This window comes from Typopeltis vanoorti, chromosome 6 (assembly GCF_054136105.1).
Source record: "Typopeltis vanoorti isolate ZY-2024b chromosome 6, IOZ_Tvanoo_1.0, whole genome shotgun sequence".
In the NCBI taxonomy this organism is placed as follows: Eukaryota; Metazoa; Arthropoda; class Arachnida; order Uropygi; family Thelyphonidae; genus Typopeltis; species Typopeltis vanoorti.
This window is the reverse complement of record NC_143554.1, coordinates 37781330-37799843: the sequence shown is the minus strand read 5'-3', so window position 1 is coordinate 37799843 and position 18514 is coordinate 37781330. Positions and strand designations below refer to the sequence as shown.

The window sequence follows — 18514 nt, the reverse complement described above, 5'->3', positions numbered from 1 at the left end:
TCCTACCACTGAGCAGAACTGCTCTTATTCCAGGGAAAGCATCCACCAACAAGCCCCCACTGGCCATGCCAGAAAACACTTTCCCCGGAGACTTTGCTGCTTTCCTTATATTTATTTTCTATGTTCTTGTCAAAGTCTTCTCATGACTTGTTTAGCTACCAAATTTATTACAGCAATTATTCAATTTTGATGTAAAATCCTGATTTTACATCAAACCATCTTCCTTTAGCTCCTTCAATTCTAACTTCTGGCTTACAGCTTAAATACGGTTGCTTGATTAATTTCCTATTTACACCATATAACTGTAGAGTTTTGAAGTGCCCTCTTGGCACCTTGTCATATGTCTTTTCTAGATCTACAAAACTCAAAAACAGATCCTTGTTATATTCGTGATATTTCTCAGCTATTTGTCTGAAAATCTAATCTTGACCACTTCTATTTGGCCTTGGACCCAGCCTGGTCTTCTTCACAATTTTTCTTAGCAGTTTTTCAAGAATACATGCATAAATCTTACTAGGAATGCTCAGTAGAGAAATTCCTCTGTAATTCTTTTACAGCTCCATATTTGAGCATTTCTGGTTGAATTTCATCTACTTAAGCTGCCCTTCCATATTTCAAGCTTTTGGTAACTTTTCTACTCTACATGTCTTGCTGAATCAACAACCATTTTCTTCAAGGTTTTTGACTGAATCCCAAAGGTTTGGTTTTTGTTTTCAATCTCTTTCATTTTTTCTTGAATAACATTGGTGTATTTTAGTCTGCAGTTCACAACTGAAAGCTGCTCAGTTTGGACTCGCTTTAAAATTTTTTTTACATGTTTCTTTTCAATGTGGAATTCAATTTTGTCCTGCTCAGTACTTAAACGGTTATCACTTCTGAGTCCATTCCTTTTGGGAGTTTTCTACCATCGTGCTGGCACTGCTTATTTTTTAGCAGTCATTCAAAACAATTACTCCAGACATATAGAATATATTTCATCTTCAGTTTTCATGTTGCCTTTATTATTGCTGATTCCTTTTATAGCACTTTTTCTTCCATTTCTAAGTTTTTTCAATAGCCTCCAAAATATTTTGCCACCTTCCTGTTATTTCTTTCCTTATCAAAGTATTCTTTGATAAGGACATTTACCTTTTTCTCTGCATTCTCTAAGAGCGCAAGCAAATTAACTTGCCAGGAATTTTCCATGTGGTTTCTTCTTTTCCTAGATTGCCTCTTTAACTTCCCAAGTCTGCCATGAACTTCTGATTTTTCTATCTTTACAGGCAACCTCACCACATGCCTCTCCAGCTGAATTAATGTTTCCTTCAGGATTTGCCACTGGATCTCCAAGGTTTGGTTCTTGTTTTCAAACTCTTTTTCATTTTTTCTTTAATGATGTTTGTATATTTCAGTCTGCAGTTCATCTCTGAAAGCAAGCAGCTGAACTTTGATTTAAAAAAAAAAACTAATGGAAACCAATGGAAAAACATTGCTGTCAACAATGAGACTTTATTTCTTGCATCTTCTCTCCATGTGAATTTATACACATAATGTTGGAACATGGTGTTAGTAATAACTAATCCATATCCTGAACAGAAATCTGACAGGCATTTACTGTTATTACTAGCTTCGTGCTTTTCTCCAAATTTTCCCAAAACATTTCTATTGATCATTTCCTACTCTGTTGTTTGGATCTCCAACAAGGACAAACTTTTTCATTGTGACAGCTGCCTTTTCTAATGTCTCAAAAAATTCCTCCATGTCTTCCTTCTGTGTAGAATCTTCTGTCAGGCCATAGCAACATAAGTCTCATTGTCCAGTTCCCCATTCTGATATTTGCCCACATCGCTCTACTTGATATTGCCTGCCATTCAAGATTATCCTCATGTGTAGTGTCTCCTTTTCTGTGATTATTATTACCTGAATATAACATTTTGTATGTGTTGCTTAGAAAGTTCTCGCCTGTTTTCATCTCTGTTTTAGCCATGCCTATTATGTCGATCTGATACTTATCCAACTCTTCTGCTAATTCCATTGATGCTAGTTATGTTGATAGCAGCAATCTTGAACTCTGCTGGTGTTGAGTTGGGATGTGTTCCTGGATTTCTTCCAGTAGCTGACTTTTCATTGTTTTTCCTGCGAAGGCAACGTGGGCCTTGTTTAACTGAGCAACGACAAGATAAATTGTAACTAATGCTGTGTAAAAACTTGTTAGTTTAATATTCATCTGGTTTTATTTATTTATTTCGTATCCAAACACAAGTGGTACAGTAGTACAACATTATTTACAACAAATTAGGATACATTACAAATGAGAACAGCTTAAATTTGGTACGTGAATTATACAGGGAATAATAAATAAAATATGAAGAAAAAGAAACTATACATAAGTTATATACAGTAAATATGTTCAGATGTTCCTCCAGTACCTTATATCCTGAACAGAAAGAGCAGTATCAACTGCTCTTTCTGTTCAGGATATAAGGTCCTCTTTTGTGCAAGGTGATTGAAGAAGGGACAAGAAAGAATGTGTTCCATGGACTGGGTTGTCCCACACTCGCAATTGTCTGGTCCAGTGAGGTAGCCCCATTTGATGAGGTCTTGTTTGCAGCATCCTGTTGTTTGAAGTCTGTTGAGGCTTTTCCAAGTATTCCAGTCCAAGCGAGCACCGTGTGGAAGATCTTCGGCTGTTGGAATACCAGTATTGTTCTCAGAATATAGTGCAAGCCATTGTTGAAGTCTTGTCTCTGGAGGGTTTTTAAGTGGTTCAACAGTTGCTAGGAAGCTATGTCAGGATCTTAGTCTTTGGGGTACTGTGGTCTGGCCGAATAGTGGGTGGCGTTCATCATTCATTTGTCTGTTTCTTTTGTCAACTGAGAATGCAGATCTTCAAATTTGAAGGGGGTGCAATACTAGCCAAAGTATACAGGTCTTTTAGCAGTGTTGGTTTCAGGTATCCTGTAATTAAATGGCAGCTTTTTTTTAATGCTGAGATGAAATAGCAAACAGGTGGAAAGAGTACTTTAACAAACTCCTAAATTGTGATGATCATAAGTCTTTTAAACAGAATACACCCAGAAATATTTTAAACCTTCACTAGCTTGAAGTAGAAGAAGGTATAAAGCAGCTGAAAACCAACAGGGCACCAGGTACCAATGAAATAGTAGCTGAACTCATTAAATATGGAGGAAGTGAATTAGCCACTCATGTATAAGCTGGTAGATTTCATATGGGGGGGGGAAAAATTACAGGTGGATATTGCTACTGTCAGCAAGCTACAAAATTTTTATCTAATGTGCTAAAAAGGATATAACCTTATGCTGAAGAAAATATAGGTGAATATCAAGTAAGATTCTGAATAAACAGATCGACAGGTCACCAAATTTTTATACTCAGACTAGAGGGAATATAATCTACAAATTTTATTTATAGAAAATGCATTTGGGGAGTATTTGAAATAGTAATACCTCATAAGATAATGTTTAATCAAAATTTGCCCTACTGACAGCCAAAGCATGGCTTCTTTAATAATTCTTTAATAATTGTGCTTCTATCCCACTCTATGATATGGTTCGTTCTTGAGAAATGAAAAGCTAATCCCAATTTTTCTTCTCTGTTATTATTGACGTTACCGATGTGTTCTTTTTGCCTAATTTCAAGGCCCCTTGAAGTCTGGCCGATGTAATTCAAGCCGCACGAGCAGGGTATGTTGTAAACTCCAGCATATTTGAAGAAAGGATGGCTATCTTTTGGAGATCTTAAGAATTGTCTAATCATTTCTGTAGGTTTAAAGGCCACTCTTATTTTATGTGGTCTAAGGAGTCTTGCAATCTTATTCGAAGCTGGCTTTTAAACCCACAGAAACGATTAGGCAATTCTTAAGATCTCCAAAAGATAGCCATCCTTTCTTCAAATATGCTGGAGTTTACAACATACCCTGCTCGTGCGTCTTGAATTACATCGGCCAGACTTCAAGTAGCCGTGAAATTAAGCAAAAAGAACACATTGGTGATCAATAATAACAGAGAAGAAAAATCGGGGTTAGCTTTTTGTTTCTCAAGAACGACACATATCACAGAGTGGGATAGAAGTACAATTCCTTACATAGAGGAGGACTTCCGCTCCCCAATTATTAAAGAAGCCACAGCAGTTGCCTGCTGTATACAAAAGCCAAAGCATGGTATTGGCTAATGGAACTAGATCTGAACCTTCTGATATTAAGACAGGATTGAAGCCTAAAATTCTAACAAGCAGTGTTTAAAACAGAATATACAAGTCTGATAAGTAATAATTGATTCTTGTAGAGTTTTAGGTGCTGAGTTCAGAAAAAATAGTGCAAAAAATTTCCATCACCCACCAATTTCTAATTTTATCTTTTTTATTAATATTTGGATTAAATTCAGCATGTTCGTATTTATTTTCATTCTCCTTTATTTACAGCTACTTAGTTGTATAAGTGCCTTTTTTATGGTAAATAAAGAAATTTCCATGAAACTTCTCGTTCTTAAGATAGGCGGGGGGGGTGCAGATAAAAGTGCAGGTGGCTACTTTGAATCTGATTCGCTGAGATAACGGGTGACTTTCCTTTTGTCACAGACACATTTCCTTGTGTGATTCTTTAGTTGAACTTTAGTCTTTGACTACTAAGGTTATCATATTTCTGAAGTTAGTGTAATCCACACTATTACATGACACTATGTTTTTACATAGTGTCATGTAATAGTGTGGATTTTATTTGTTAAAATTCATTACAAGCACCACTTAAAACTGTGTTTTAAGTGGTGTTTGTAATGGCTTCAAGAGGTTGCAAAAATTCGCCTAACAAAGAGGATACACCAAATACCTGTGCTAGTGGGACAGTCGATCAAGAAGGAATGGCCAGAAAGAGTCACATTAGAACGTGGAAGTAAAAAATGTGTTACACGAAACTTTGGTTGCTCAGGAAAAAATCCTTTTACCTGGTCATCCCGCTTTACATAAAGCTGGGATTAATGAAGCAATTTTTCAAGGCTTTGTCGAAAAAAGGAGTGTTTTAAATACATCTGTGCATAAAATTCCGGAATTATCTTCCACAAAATTGAAAGGAGGTATTTTTATAGGTCCAGATATCAGGAACTTATGATGGAGAAATTAATCTTTAATTAAAAAAAATTTTTTTTTTTTCATTACTTTCATTCCAAAAATGTTTACAGAAAATTTTGAATACTGTTATTTTACTTAATATAATGTGTTTTTGCATTATATTAACTGGGCTAAAACCCATGTTAACTGGACAATGTTATTTGGAGTGATGAGACCAAAATCTCCCTGTTTGGTAGTGATGGCATAAAATACATAAGAAGAACTGGAGAAGATTTGCATCCTGTTTGTATTACACCTACCGTGAAACACCCACTTAATGTTATGATCTGGGGTTGTATGACATCAAAAGGTGTGGGCAGAATTTGCGTGATTAATGGGAATATAAATGCCCCAAAATACATAAATGAATAACAGCTGCAGAACTAAAAAACTTGGTTCACTCCATGGGAAGGCGTTGTAAGCCCGTAATTAACACTAAAGGTTACCCAATTAAGTATTAACTCGCATTGTGAGAACTTTTGTATATCTCATTTTTTCTGTGTTTCATTTTTTCTTCTTTATAACTGCTGTTCTAATAAAAAAAAAAATCCTTCATAAAAGTTATTGCATTACATTTTTGATTAAATTATCTTTCCATTGATATATAATTTTATGCCATTATACCAAAAAAAAAGTGCTGTTATGAGCCATCGAACCTCAAAAATACACTTTTTCCAAAAGGTTTCCACAATTTTGGCCACTAGTGTAGCTTGAGACAAACTGCAACTCTTCATACATGGCCTATGTTGGGCATTCAACGCTTACAAAATAATAGAAACATTTTTAAGTCTGACTGTGAAATGTAGAATACTCCCCTAAGAAAACAAGTTATCCCTTTTAGTCCCTTGCAAGAGCTGTTGGGTGCAATTTTTGCCCAGAGAGCAGTATAGCAACATCACTGAAAAATCTTGAGCCAGTGGGATTCAAAAAAAAAAAAAAAAAAAGTGTCTAGTGCTGGTGTTATCCTGCCAGTTGTGCTCCTGAACTAACACATCCTTCATCACTGCATGAAAGTTTTTATCATGGTTGCTGTAAGTGGTCCAGGAGGCTTTGGTGCCTGGTTTGAGACGTTTATCTTCGTGTTACATCTCTGGGGCTTCATGTGTCTGAAGCACCAGCAATGTACCACAAGGGTGACATTATTGTGTGTAGGGGGGCTGTTTCAATCCTCCCCCCCCCTCCCATTATAGACACCCAGTTAAACTCTGCCATGCACACAATTAGTAGGACACTGAGAAGCACCCCTGGCTGCCTGTCCTATCTAACATTGCTCCCCCAAATATATGGGGAAGATAAGCCTCAATTAAAGTATTTAGTAGAGTAATAAGCATCCTGCCCCTGCACCACCTAATCTTTGCCTAAAATCAAGAAACCCTTTCTGGTCCATGGACGAACTCTCTTCAGCTGCCTTACCATCAACACCTGACGTGTGGAGAGAACATTCTTCCAACAATCCAAAAGGTTCAACAATGTTTCCTGGTTGAAGATCTGTGTGCAGTGCAGTCTGGTTTTGCTTTTCATATCTATCAACAGGATCAGAACTAACCAGGGCAGATGTGGCTAACTGCTGCATAAATGGATACTATCAGACCACCCTTACTGTGACTGTTCCCTTGTGGCCCAGGGGATCACTCGTATTGTGAATGACTGCCCAAGGCACCAATTTCATGATGGTGGCCTCCAGGACATCCATGAAGTGGCAGATGAGGTCCTCAATTGGCCTTTCTGGTTTGGACATAGACCTGTAGCTGCTTTTGCCATAAGAATAAATAAACTGCATGAAATCAAGCTCATATCCATTTCCAAAAATAGGAGATAAGAATTTCTTGCATTCGCATCGTTTGTCTAAAGTAATAGGAAAAGTCATGAACCTTTTCATCACATGGAAAACTGTCGACTAATTCCTGACCACCAATATAGATTCTGGTAGTCAAGGTCCTCATCATATCTGTATGCATGTCGTGGAAAGGTTTGGAGAAATTTGTGCTGTTGCACTTAACTTTTCCAAGATATTTGTTAGCTTGGCATCAACTTCCCAGCAAATTGTCATCTTATGGTCTGCCTTTCATAATTGGATTTCCAGTTTTCTCTTTGGTTTTTTGTTTTGCATAATGATAGAGGATGTTTTGTCTTCAGGTGTTCCTCTTATCTCACCTTCCTTTTGTACAACAATCTTCTCTTATTGACTTCAAACCCCATCCACGGTTTTGCTGGTCACAACATACTCCTCATCCAGCTCATACAACAAACCTTGCAGGGGTCAAACATCTCAATCTTCAAGATCCAGCTACTGTTAGCCCTATGCAATGATCTTTATGCTATCCTTTGATGGGTGATAACAACCTTGTCACATTTAATGCTTCCAAAACATTAGTTTGTTTTTTCTTTGCAAAAGATCTTAGTTCTCACCTTATCTTTCAAAATTGTCAGCTTAAGTCAAGCCCAGATCTCATTTATGACTTGACACAGTTAGCCTTTCCTGCCATAACTGCATTGCATTTAGAGCATCATTAGTTTGAGAACAACTTGGTTATTCTTTTTTTCTTTTTTTTTTTACTTCATGCATTATTTTCATCTCTCCAGCTACTATTCACAAATCCACCTGACCTTAGAATATTGCTCTAACATTTTTGGTAGTGCATATAAGACTACTTCTGTTCAGATAATGACTGTTTGGATAAATCAACCCCCCCTCCCCTCTGGCAACTGTCTCCTAGATAGCCAGTTTCTGCATTGTATCTCTTCTAGAGATATTTTCACAGGTGCTGTTGAACAGAACTGACTTGAATCATTCCTATAGACTGTTATTGTAGACTGATGTTTTCCCACTGGTTCATGACACAAGTTTACAGAGGAAGTGATCATCATTTGGTGTTGAGCAGGATAAAATTTAACTTCTTCATATTGAAAACAAGGGTCTGTAAGATTTTTGAAGCAAATCAGAGTTGAACAGCTATCACATGTGAAGTGTAGGATCAAATAAACAAATATTATTCAAGAAGAACAGAACTTGAAAACAAGAACCAAACCTTGAAGATATAGTCTCAATCCCTAAAGAAAACTTGGATTCAGCCTAATAGGCATGTGGTGAGGTAATCTGCAAGAATGTAAGAAAGTAAAGCATTGTGTAAATGAGCACTAAACAGAAGTCATGAGAAGACTTTGGTGAGAACATAGAAAATGAATATCAGGAAAGTGCTAAAATATTCTGGAGGTTATTGAAAAAGCTCAGAAATGGAGGAAAGAGTACTGTAAAAGGAATTAGAGATGATAAAGGAGACATAAATGAAAACTGTAAAAAAGGATATCCTTGGGGGGGGGGTAAAGCTGAATATGAAAATGAGATGAATTTCTCTGAGTATTCTTGGTAGGATTTATGCAGGTATTCTTGAAAAACTGCTAAGAAAAATTGTGGAGGAGAAACTTGGAGCAGATTTATTTAGAAGTATAATATCGTCTGCATAAAGCAAAGAGCCGAGATTAGTATCTCCAATTTTGATATCAGGTTTAGTACCACTTTCCTTCATAATGTGATCCATATAGATTGACATAAAAATATCTTCCTATACCCCTTTCAATTCTAACTGTTGACTTACAGCTCAAAATAAGTATTTATTGCTAGGTATAATGCCCATATAACTGTAGTAATTTGAATAGCTTTCCTCTTGGCACCTTGTCATGTGCCTTCTGCTAGTCTACAAAATCTAAATACAGATTTTTGTTATATTCCCATGATTTCTCAACCATTTGTTGTAAAGTGAAAATCTGATCCTAATAGTCCTATTTGGCCTGAATCCAAGCTTTTCTTCCACAATCCTTCTCAACCGTTTTTCAGGTATACAGGTATCCCTTGCTTAACGCAGCGAAATTAATTGTGGCAATCCCTTGGTATATGCGGCAAGAGTTTTGATTAACGTGCCTTTAACTCTGCGGAGTTCACAGATACGTGCAAAATGTTTAATATAAATATCCTTATACAATTCAGTGTATAACTTGGAGGTCATGAGTGACTATGCATTCATATGTTACAAGTGATATTTCGCACTGTTTTTTGCTGTCAGTTGGGTTTAACACGTGTTATGTAAAGGTTTGACAGTAAATTGTACTGAGAGATACCGCAACTTCCGAGGTCAGTATAGTATGGTTTAGTTGCGTTTTTTTTTTATTATTATTTGTTCAATAATTTCTAGATTGTAACTGAAAATAAATAAATCATGTGTTATTGAAATAGAGAGCCATAGGCTTATTTATCATACATCTCCTCTAGGAGATGCGTTTTCATTAGTATTTTCCATGATGTAAAGTGATCTGGAGCATACTCCACCATTACTACGATTTGCCCATAAGGTTGCTTATGCTTGCATGTGCCGAAACTTTGTTTCTATATTCGGCTATGAAATAATGTTGGATTCAATATCCACTTAATTTATACCATCATGTATTATATTTGCAGTGTTTTTCCTTAATGTTTTATTGCTTGTTGATAAGAAAAAAACAAACTGTTCAAACGACTTTTGATAAAAAAAGATTGCAGTAAATAATGTAGGTACACGCATTTATTAAACCTTTACTTTGCATTCATTTTTTATCTTTCCTAAAAGAGTACCATATAAAACAAATTTTATTAATACAGTGATCGATCATGGACGAATTGTCATTTTTACCATTAATTATTAGATTTGATTAATGTGATTTTGATATACACGGTAACATCAAGGGATTAATTAACCACGTTAATCGAGCGATACTTGTACTTGCATAAATCTTACCAGGAACACTCAGTAGAAAAATGCCTCTGTAATTCTCACATTCAGTTTAATTTCCCTTTTTATATATGGGTACTCTGAGAGCTCTACTCCAATAATCCAGAATTCATCCCTCTAAATGGGTCTTTAAATTGAATTCTTTTTTCTTTCAAAAGCTTGAGAATGAAAAGCATCTGTGCAGGATCTGCCTTTACGGAAACCATTTTGTTCCTCTCCAAAACTATTTTCATAATATTTGTTTAATTTGTTCTTTAAGAGACTTGAGTATATTTTAATATCTGGTATTTAAAAGCCTAATGCCTCTGTAACATTCATTAATATTGCTTTTTTTGAAGATGGGGATCATCATAACATTTTAGTATCTTATTCATGAATTCTAGTAGTTTGTATCTAAGTTGCTAAAACTGCTTTTTTCCCTCCACTCTTATAATATTATTAATATAAATATTAAAGAGAAGTGGCAAATAAATTTATATGGAATAAGAGAGAGGTTAGTCAAAGTACTAAACTAGACAAGTTTCAACAAGACAGTGTTCAAACCAATTTTAACTTATGGATCTGAATGCTGGATTAAAATTCTTGATCTGGAGACCACAGATAAGAATCCTGACAAAGATTAGGGGACTGAACGGATGGCATTAATGGCAGTATCATATTAAAAATGAGGATATTAGGAAAGAACTTGATATTGTTAACAGAGCTAATCTCGGGTGGGGTGGTATGGTCAAGGACAGATTAGCTATACAAGTGTTCTTTCCCAGGACAGCAAGAAAAAAGAGCCAGAGGAAGACCAGAATGTAGGTGGATTGATACAGTAAAAAGTGCCTTTTAGAAAACAGAAATAATCTGATAATATTGAAATGTTGACAGATGAAGGCTAATCTGGAGGGAAATTGTTGATAGGAAATTAGTAATGACTTTTCATATAGTACTATCATAAGATCCTGTACATCCTCTAAGGCAGTGTTTCCCAACGCGGGGCAATTAGAAAATGACGTTGCATTCATCACATCACCGATATACTCAAAAAATTTGCCATTGTCGATGTTGCGATCCTGAATTTCCGAGATAAAAAGCTGGCATCACTAGTACAGCAGTCAACATACATACAGTATCAAGAAGAACTCTCAGAAAATCAAAATGATGAGTCTATTAGAAATTTATTTAACATAAAAGGAATAGTGGCATGGTTTTCTGACGAGACAGAAACAAAATACCAAAATCCAAAAGTGCATATATTATACTATTTTCAAAACTTGGTTGACTATTATGTTAGAGGGGGCATCAAAATCTTTGAGGCATTGAGTTGAGGTGGGCATGATCCAAAAAATGTTGGGAAACACTGCTCTAAGGGTATATGTCTGGAATTTGATAGCCTTGAACTCTTCAAAAAAAAATATCAAGATGTTACTTTTCTCTTGGCCTCTACAAACACACAGCATTTAGTTCCTATAGGCTTTTCATCCTCTCACATGTGGAGTGATTTTTAAAAAAAATTCTGATTCTTTATATTTCCTTGTTTTGCCATCACATAAGTACAAACAGTTTTAGTTATCAGTTGTTTACATCTTTCTGCACAATTGTGATTTCATCTCATAATGGAATATTCATTCATTAGCTGTAGTGACTTAATTTTGCATAATGACACTTACTTAATATTTCAGCTTATAGATATTAGTGATGATGGCTTTGTCACTCTGATGAATGATAAAGGTGAAACTCGGGATGATCTTAGAATTCCTGAAGGTGACTTGGGTCAAAAAATAAAAGAAGAATTCCTCAGAGAGGATATTTCAGTTATTGTAAGTATATTTGCAACAATTTTAATGTGTATAACTTTTTTTTAAAGGAGGGAAAAATATTAGCATGCACAGATTAATTTGCCAGCTGCCCAAGCTTACTTATATAATTTGATATGTCATTATGAAAATTTGCACCTTGTTGAAAGCTTTTCAACTAAACAGATTCTGGTTGCTGAAAACTTACTTAATCCTCCTATTCTACCTTTGCGGTGTCAAGGTATGTATTGTAACCATGACCGGTTAACTCGCCTTTTGTCAAAAGAGACCAGATAAAGGTTCCTCATGTTACTGACGGGAATCGAACCCAGGTCTTTCTGACCAAAGGGCTTCATCTATACCAACTGAGCTACAGAGGCTCGCTAATAGCTCAAAATAATAGTGTAATATTATTTGGATTTACTAACATAAAACTTGTGCAACCATATTTTGATGTTAATCGGAAAAGAGTAAGAGAAAGAATTAAAATTTCATTATATTTCTCTGTTAGGAACAAATAAGATCTTAAGTTTAAGATCAGAATTGGTTTATTTTGCTACAACAGCAGGATATGCATGCTGCTGCTGGCTAAAAGTAAATTGTGTAAATATATTTACAAATATCAGCACTTTCATTGTTACTATTTGAGAAATTTTTATTTCAAGATTAATAGTAATGACAGCAGGATTCATAACAAAGAAATAATAAGCTTATCACTTACCATATGTTTTGTATTATTAAATCTTGACTTCTTCTGCAGCTTTTCCCACTTAAGTAGGGTCGCTGTTTGTGGTGAGTCTCCTCCACAACTTCCTATCTTGGGCTGTAGCCACATCCAAGTTCTTCATCCTCAAGTCCTCCTCCACCATCTCTTCTTTGGCCATCTGCATGACCTTTCTTCCCACATACTCTTCCTCCCTCCTCATCACATGACCAAACCACTCAATCTTTGCTCCTAAGTTCGTAACTCACCGTTCCCTTTACAGTCATTTCTCAGGTGGTCCTTTCTGGTCACACTGCACATCCACCTAAGCATTCTCATCTCCCACTACCTCCATCCTGCTGATGTTATTTTTCCTCAGGGCCACAGTTTCCAAAGCATACATCATAGCTCAGTGGTGCACCTGGGGGGGGGGGGGGGGGGGGGAGTTTTCTAGAAAATTTTCCCAAATACTTTTCCTAATTAAAATTCATTTTTTATTTATGTTGTGTCATATTTTCTATTTCTATACTACTTATGAATTAGGGGTCACATAAGGTGAGAGAACCCTATAACAGTGTTTCCCAACCTATGGTCTACAGGCGCTTAAATTAACCAAATAAATTATGTTTTAATTATCCAAACAAAACAATTTAAAATTGAATAAGTAAAAATTATTAAAATAAAATGAATACTTAAAAAAAATAATAATAAAATAACAGCAGAATGTTCATGGAATGAACATTCTGCCACTATTTTCATTTGTAGCGGCAGAATGACGAGTAATAAAAGAGGGGTGAAGTGAAAAACAATATGGTTTTATTGCTTCCACCTTCCCTTGCTGTTTTGTCAGATTTGAAGTGAACATGTGTTATCCACTTGGCCACATTTCAACCAATTGCTTGTCGTTGGTTGATTTTTATTGTTAGTTTCAACACGTTTACAAATTTTAACACTTTCGGTTGAATTTTATTGCTGCCGAGCAAACTCTCACAATCTAATTAATAACAATGGTTTTTAGTTAAATACTGTGTTTGCTGGTGCAACATTGGTTTTGCTTGAGTATATATACAGCATAGTTTCTGTATGAGTGGACGTGATTTATTAATTAGTGTCCTTTTTATCCCAGTTGTCTTTAATTGCTCTGTTTATTGAGAAATATATTACACAGACTGCTTATGCCTTATTTACTGACATAATAAAAATACTTCTTTTTCTTGCCTCTGCAATATAGTGGCTATTGGAGGAGGGCGTGTTGTTTACCGCAGGAGCAAGTTACTATCGCCCTGCTCTGAACGTGTTTCAGCTTTTTTTCATTTGCGAGGTATATGCAAAACTTTAATTTCTTTTTTCGAAAAGTAAATTCGGGGTGAGAGTTAAAGGCGAGTAAGTACAGTGTTTCAATTATGGATAAGTAAATTTGGTACCTTCTTTAAATGGAAAAATATCTCGGATGACAGTGATAATACAAAACGAGTTTGTAATGACAGTTTCTGAAGAGGTCTGTAATGAATCCACAGAATTCCCATCAGTTGTAATGCGATAACATTAATACGCTTAATGATAGGAAAGATTTGCTGACTTGCTGGACACTCGACTAGTGTCGAGTAGCATTCAAAGGTAAATACAACTGGTCAGTTTGTAGGAACATTTTTCTGTTTTGTGACTTTCCTCCCTTTACGGTAATTATGCTTACATTATTGTGTTATTATTCAACAATTGTTTATATTGAATGTGTATATAAAGTCACTATCAACAGTAGCCTGATTACAAACGCGTGGTGAAAGGGAGGTTTGGAGCTTCCCTGGATAGTAATCAAAAGGTAAATACAACTGGTTATTTTGTATGGGGCCACGAAACTTATTAGTTTAAAATTTAACTACTGGGAAAGGGTTTGTGTCCACCTCAAAACTCTGAAACAGAAATTGGAAACATTTTCCGAATAACTTTTTATAAGAAATTTCTGTGATTTTACGATCCATTTCAGGCTTGCAGTCACGAGCACGACCTTTCGTTATCAAAAAAAGAGCAGGTAATTGAGCTTTCAAGTGACGGTGGGCTTAAAATGCAATTCTGTGATCGTGGTATGGCTCAATTCTTGATCTCTCGCTTCAGTGAGAAGTGAATTTCCTGAATTATTTGAAGAAGTCGAAAATCTTCATGTTTTCTACAACCTATCTTTGCGAGAAATGATTTTCATCACTCCTTCAAATAAAAACAAAATACAAAATCCATCTTAGTGTGTATGCCGATCTTCGACTGAAGTTGACCAATATTGAGCCAGATATCCTGCAACTCTGCAAGGTTGAGAAGCTCATCCATCTGATTAAAAGTAAATAGTAACATAATTATATCATTTTATTTATTTGTTCAATAAAAATTAAAACTTTGTTTTAATTTTTTATCTATATATCCGGCCTGGTTGGCTGACTCTTCAGCCAAAAGGCTGCGAGTTCGAATCCCGCAGTGGGCATGGGATGTTTGTGATTGTCTGTGAAAATACTAGTGGTAGTGGTCGGTGGTTGACAGCGTTGGCCGTTAATGATGTGATTGTAGTTGTGGTTGGTGAAGACGGAGAGTTGTAGAATATGTGCCCATCCTCGATATGTCTTTGGACTATCTGGAGGTGTTATGTAATAATAATATCGACAAGCTTTATATGTTCATTGTGCATCACATAGTTTGAATTTGGCACTTGGAAATGCTATATCTGTGACAAATAAGAAATTGCATTAACATAATTGAAAAGGTACACAATTTCTTCAATATCCCTAAAAGACAGGTCGTCCTTGTTGTTTATAATATTAATATCTTTTAAGATTTATAATATCTTTATTTAGCTTGCAAAAAAATATTTGCGTACACCTTACCATTGTCTAAAATAATGCAAAAATTTGACAGTGACCTCTTAATTGTCCTGAATTTTGTTGATGATGATGATGTGGCTCAATTAAATACTGTTCGTGAAACACCAGATTCTTCATTATATTTACAATGAAGCATGTATAAAAGCCAATAATTTTAATATTGATATTAAAAAGCCGAGGACTTCATCAAAACAAACATTAAGGTCCAATGGTCATTGGACCTTAATGTTTGTTGACCATTTGTTTGTACCTTTATTGACTAAATATTGACTCAACTTCATGAATGTTTCACTCGGCACCGCAACATTTTTGAAATATATTTTTTCTCTTCTTCCAAATGGAAAAGATGCTCCAAGTGCAATGGAAGATTTTCGTCAATTGTGTGAATTTTATGCCGGTGATTTACCTTATACAAAATCCAACAATTTTGAATGCCAAATTCAAGTTGTGGTATAAGAAATTTGAAAAAACCGTTTGCAATAGCTTCATGCAAAAATGCTGTTGATGCAGTTTCCAAGTGTGACAGAATGATATATCCTAACATTAGATGTTAGGATATATCATTAAAAATATTTGCAAAGCTTCCGGTAACAACATGGTCAGTGAAAGGTCATTTTCTAACTTACGGCTTTTAAAAACCTATTTAAGATCTACCATGACACAATCACGATTGAACGGACTGGTTTTGCTACACACACACACACACACACACACAGAGATTAATGTAACCACGACTGAAATGATTCAAGAGCTTTGTAAAAAGAAAACTAGATTACCAAAATCATATGGTTACAACAGAAAATTAGCAAAATGCATGATTTATGACTTATGCTAATTTTGTAAGTGCTTTGAATAAAGTGTGCAGTAGCTTAGTTGGGTTGACCAAGATTAGGAAATATTAACACTGTCACCCTAGTGTGCTGGTCAAGTTCTGATAAAATAACAATATGAAAATGACAATGTGAACATCCATAGTTAGTCAGTAAACATGACAACCAGTGTGATATGAATGTGACAAGCTTTATCCTCCTGGAAAGTTTGGTGTTTCATTCTGCAATAGGGATTCGGCACAGTGCAGGTAGGATTAATCCTATCATAGCATTAAATGTTATTTAATATGGAGAATTCTTTTTGATTATGGGGGAATAATGTGTGTTAGAAATCATTCACTGCAAAATCCCCTTCAAATGACCAATTATTATTATTATAAATATTTTGATAGTTAGCCAATGTAATTTCCACAAGTTCTTTTTGGGTAAGTTTTCGTGTTCTTCATTCTATTTGAGTTCTGAGAGTTGCTCAAAATGTCAAGTGTTAAATCAAGATTTACCCGACCCAATTTATTCTTAATGGCTTTAGCTGACAATGTACAATGGATGGTACAGCATGACAGAATTTCATGCCAGCTGTGCCATTTTCAATTTGTTTATAGCTTGTTTTAAGTCCTTTTTAGATGTTTGATCGGGAGAAATGTCAGCGCTTGAAGCATCCTTATTTCCTGGTATTGTATCCATTCCAATGTGCCCCTTCTTTTCCTCTCTGTGCCAAGAGACATACCTTGGTTTGCCAGGCTGGTAGTTGTCCCTTTATTGCTACTAACATTTTCTAGGGATATTAGTTGAGTGGTTTCTCGTTGCCTTCTCCACTGCAGTGCTCCAGCAAGCATTAGTAGAGCTGCTGCCCTTTACCAGCTAGAGTAGAAGATTATACTATATGATTATAATGGGAGACTGGAATGAAGTTGTGGGAGGAGAAGAAGAGAATAGGAGTGTAGTAAGAAGATATGTAATGGAAATGAGAGGAGAAAGGCTAGTGGAATTCTGTAAAGAAAATGGGCTAATAATTATGAATACTTGGTTTAAAAAATAAGAGAAGACTTTACTTAAAATCTTACCCATTGTAAATAAATTGACATGATAACTAGATTTTGAAGTTTGTGAAATATTTTAAGGCTTTTTTTTTAGGTGACTGTGTTGGCAGCTGTTGGAGAAGAAGCCATAGTTGCTTGCAAGAATGCTAGCTGAAACTTTCAGGGATCTGTAGAGAATATAGAAGTTTTCAACTATATATCTGCATCAAATTAAACTTTAATTTGTGGTGTAAATTTAATCTGTGACCTACTCTCTCTCTCTCTTTTTTTTTTTTTTTTTTTTTTTTTTTTTTTTTTGTGTGTGTGTAGATCCTGTAAAATTCTTGTCACTCAATGTATGAATTTTGTTTGAAATGTATATCATGGTTGTGGTTCTTTTATTTTATTTTTTTATTTTCTCTCTTCAATCTAATCTAGCTTATAATCATATTTATGCACAAATTTATTTTAATTGTTTTATACATTCTTCTTGCTTTCCAGATTTTCCTTGAAATTAATGCAATACTCTTTAAAGATAGTGTTATTCACAATTCAAAGCTTTTGCCATATAAGATGTTTTAATATGCTGTACAGATGTTTAATTGTACATTAATAACAGAAATGATTATATTTTATTAATACATTGTTTAAAGTTAAGAAGTTATAAAAGATAACTTTATTTATAATCAGTGGAAGATAGTTTTTCTGCAATAACTACTTATGCAATTTTTTTTTTTTTTTTAACTACTAGCTTTCGAAAGCTATTCTTTTATATAATGAAAAGAAAGCACCTGTAAAAACTTCTTGAGACTTGTCTGCTTGTAATAAACATCTTACATTTTTGTTTTTGTGTGTATCAAATTAAACAGCAATATTCAATTATTTGATGATGCAAATCTGGGTATATTTATCAAAGCAATGTAGAATTTGCGGAATGATTTCAATAGGCTGGCAGTTTGGACAAAAGATAATGGGGACCAGTTTAATGTGGAAAAGGTTTTTGCCTCATCTCAACAAAATCGACCATAGAATTCATACTATTATAATATGCATGCGAGGGTTGAATAACTGGAAAAAAAAATTTACATGAATATAAATCTGTGTATTTCATCTTATTTAACGTTCGAATCACTACTTGATTCAAAAATAATAGGGAAATGTTCTGATTTAGTTTTGATAAGGTTGAATGGTTATGATATTTTTATGCCATATTCAGTAGACGAGGCCCAAACTTCATTCCACTTGAATTATTGTTTTGATAAGGAACAGATGGTCAGAAATTTACTTATTTTTAGGAGAAATGAGAGAAATTTCATTACTTCTCCTTTCTTATTAAGCTCAATTAGCTTGTTAGGGTGATCAGGTGATTTAGTTTTTTGTTTTTATAAACTTTTAATTCGAGACATTTCATCCTATTGCCATAGTCTGTGTCCTGGTTAATTTGTCTTTTGTAG

General features: G+C 35.0%; 1 protein-coding gene across 1 annotated transcript in view; it reads left to right on the top strand.

Annotated features, from left to right (window-relative positions):
* LOC150105387 (eukaryotic translation initiation factor 5A-1-like) overlaps positions 1-17902 on the top strand; it is a 36614-nt gene extending 18712 nt beyond the window's left edge. The window contains exons 4-5 of the mRNA XM_090394127.1: positions 11531-11668; positions 17176-17902. Coding sequence (XP_090250253.1) covers positions 11531-11668; positions 17176-17235 — 198 coding nt within the window. The 3' untranslated portion in view covers positions 17236-17902. The remainder of the gene's footprint in view (positions 1-11530; positions 11669-17175) is intronic.
* Positions 17903-18514: the final 612 nt, after the last annotated feature.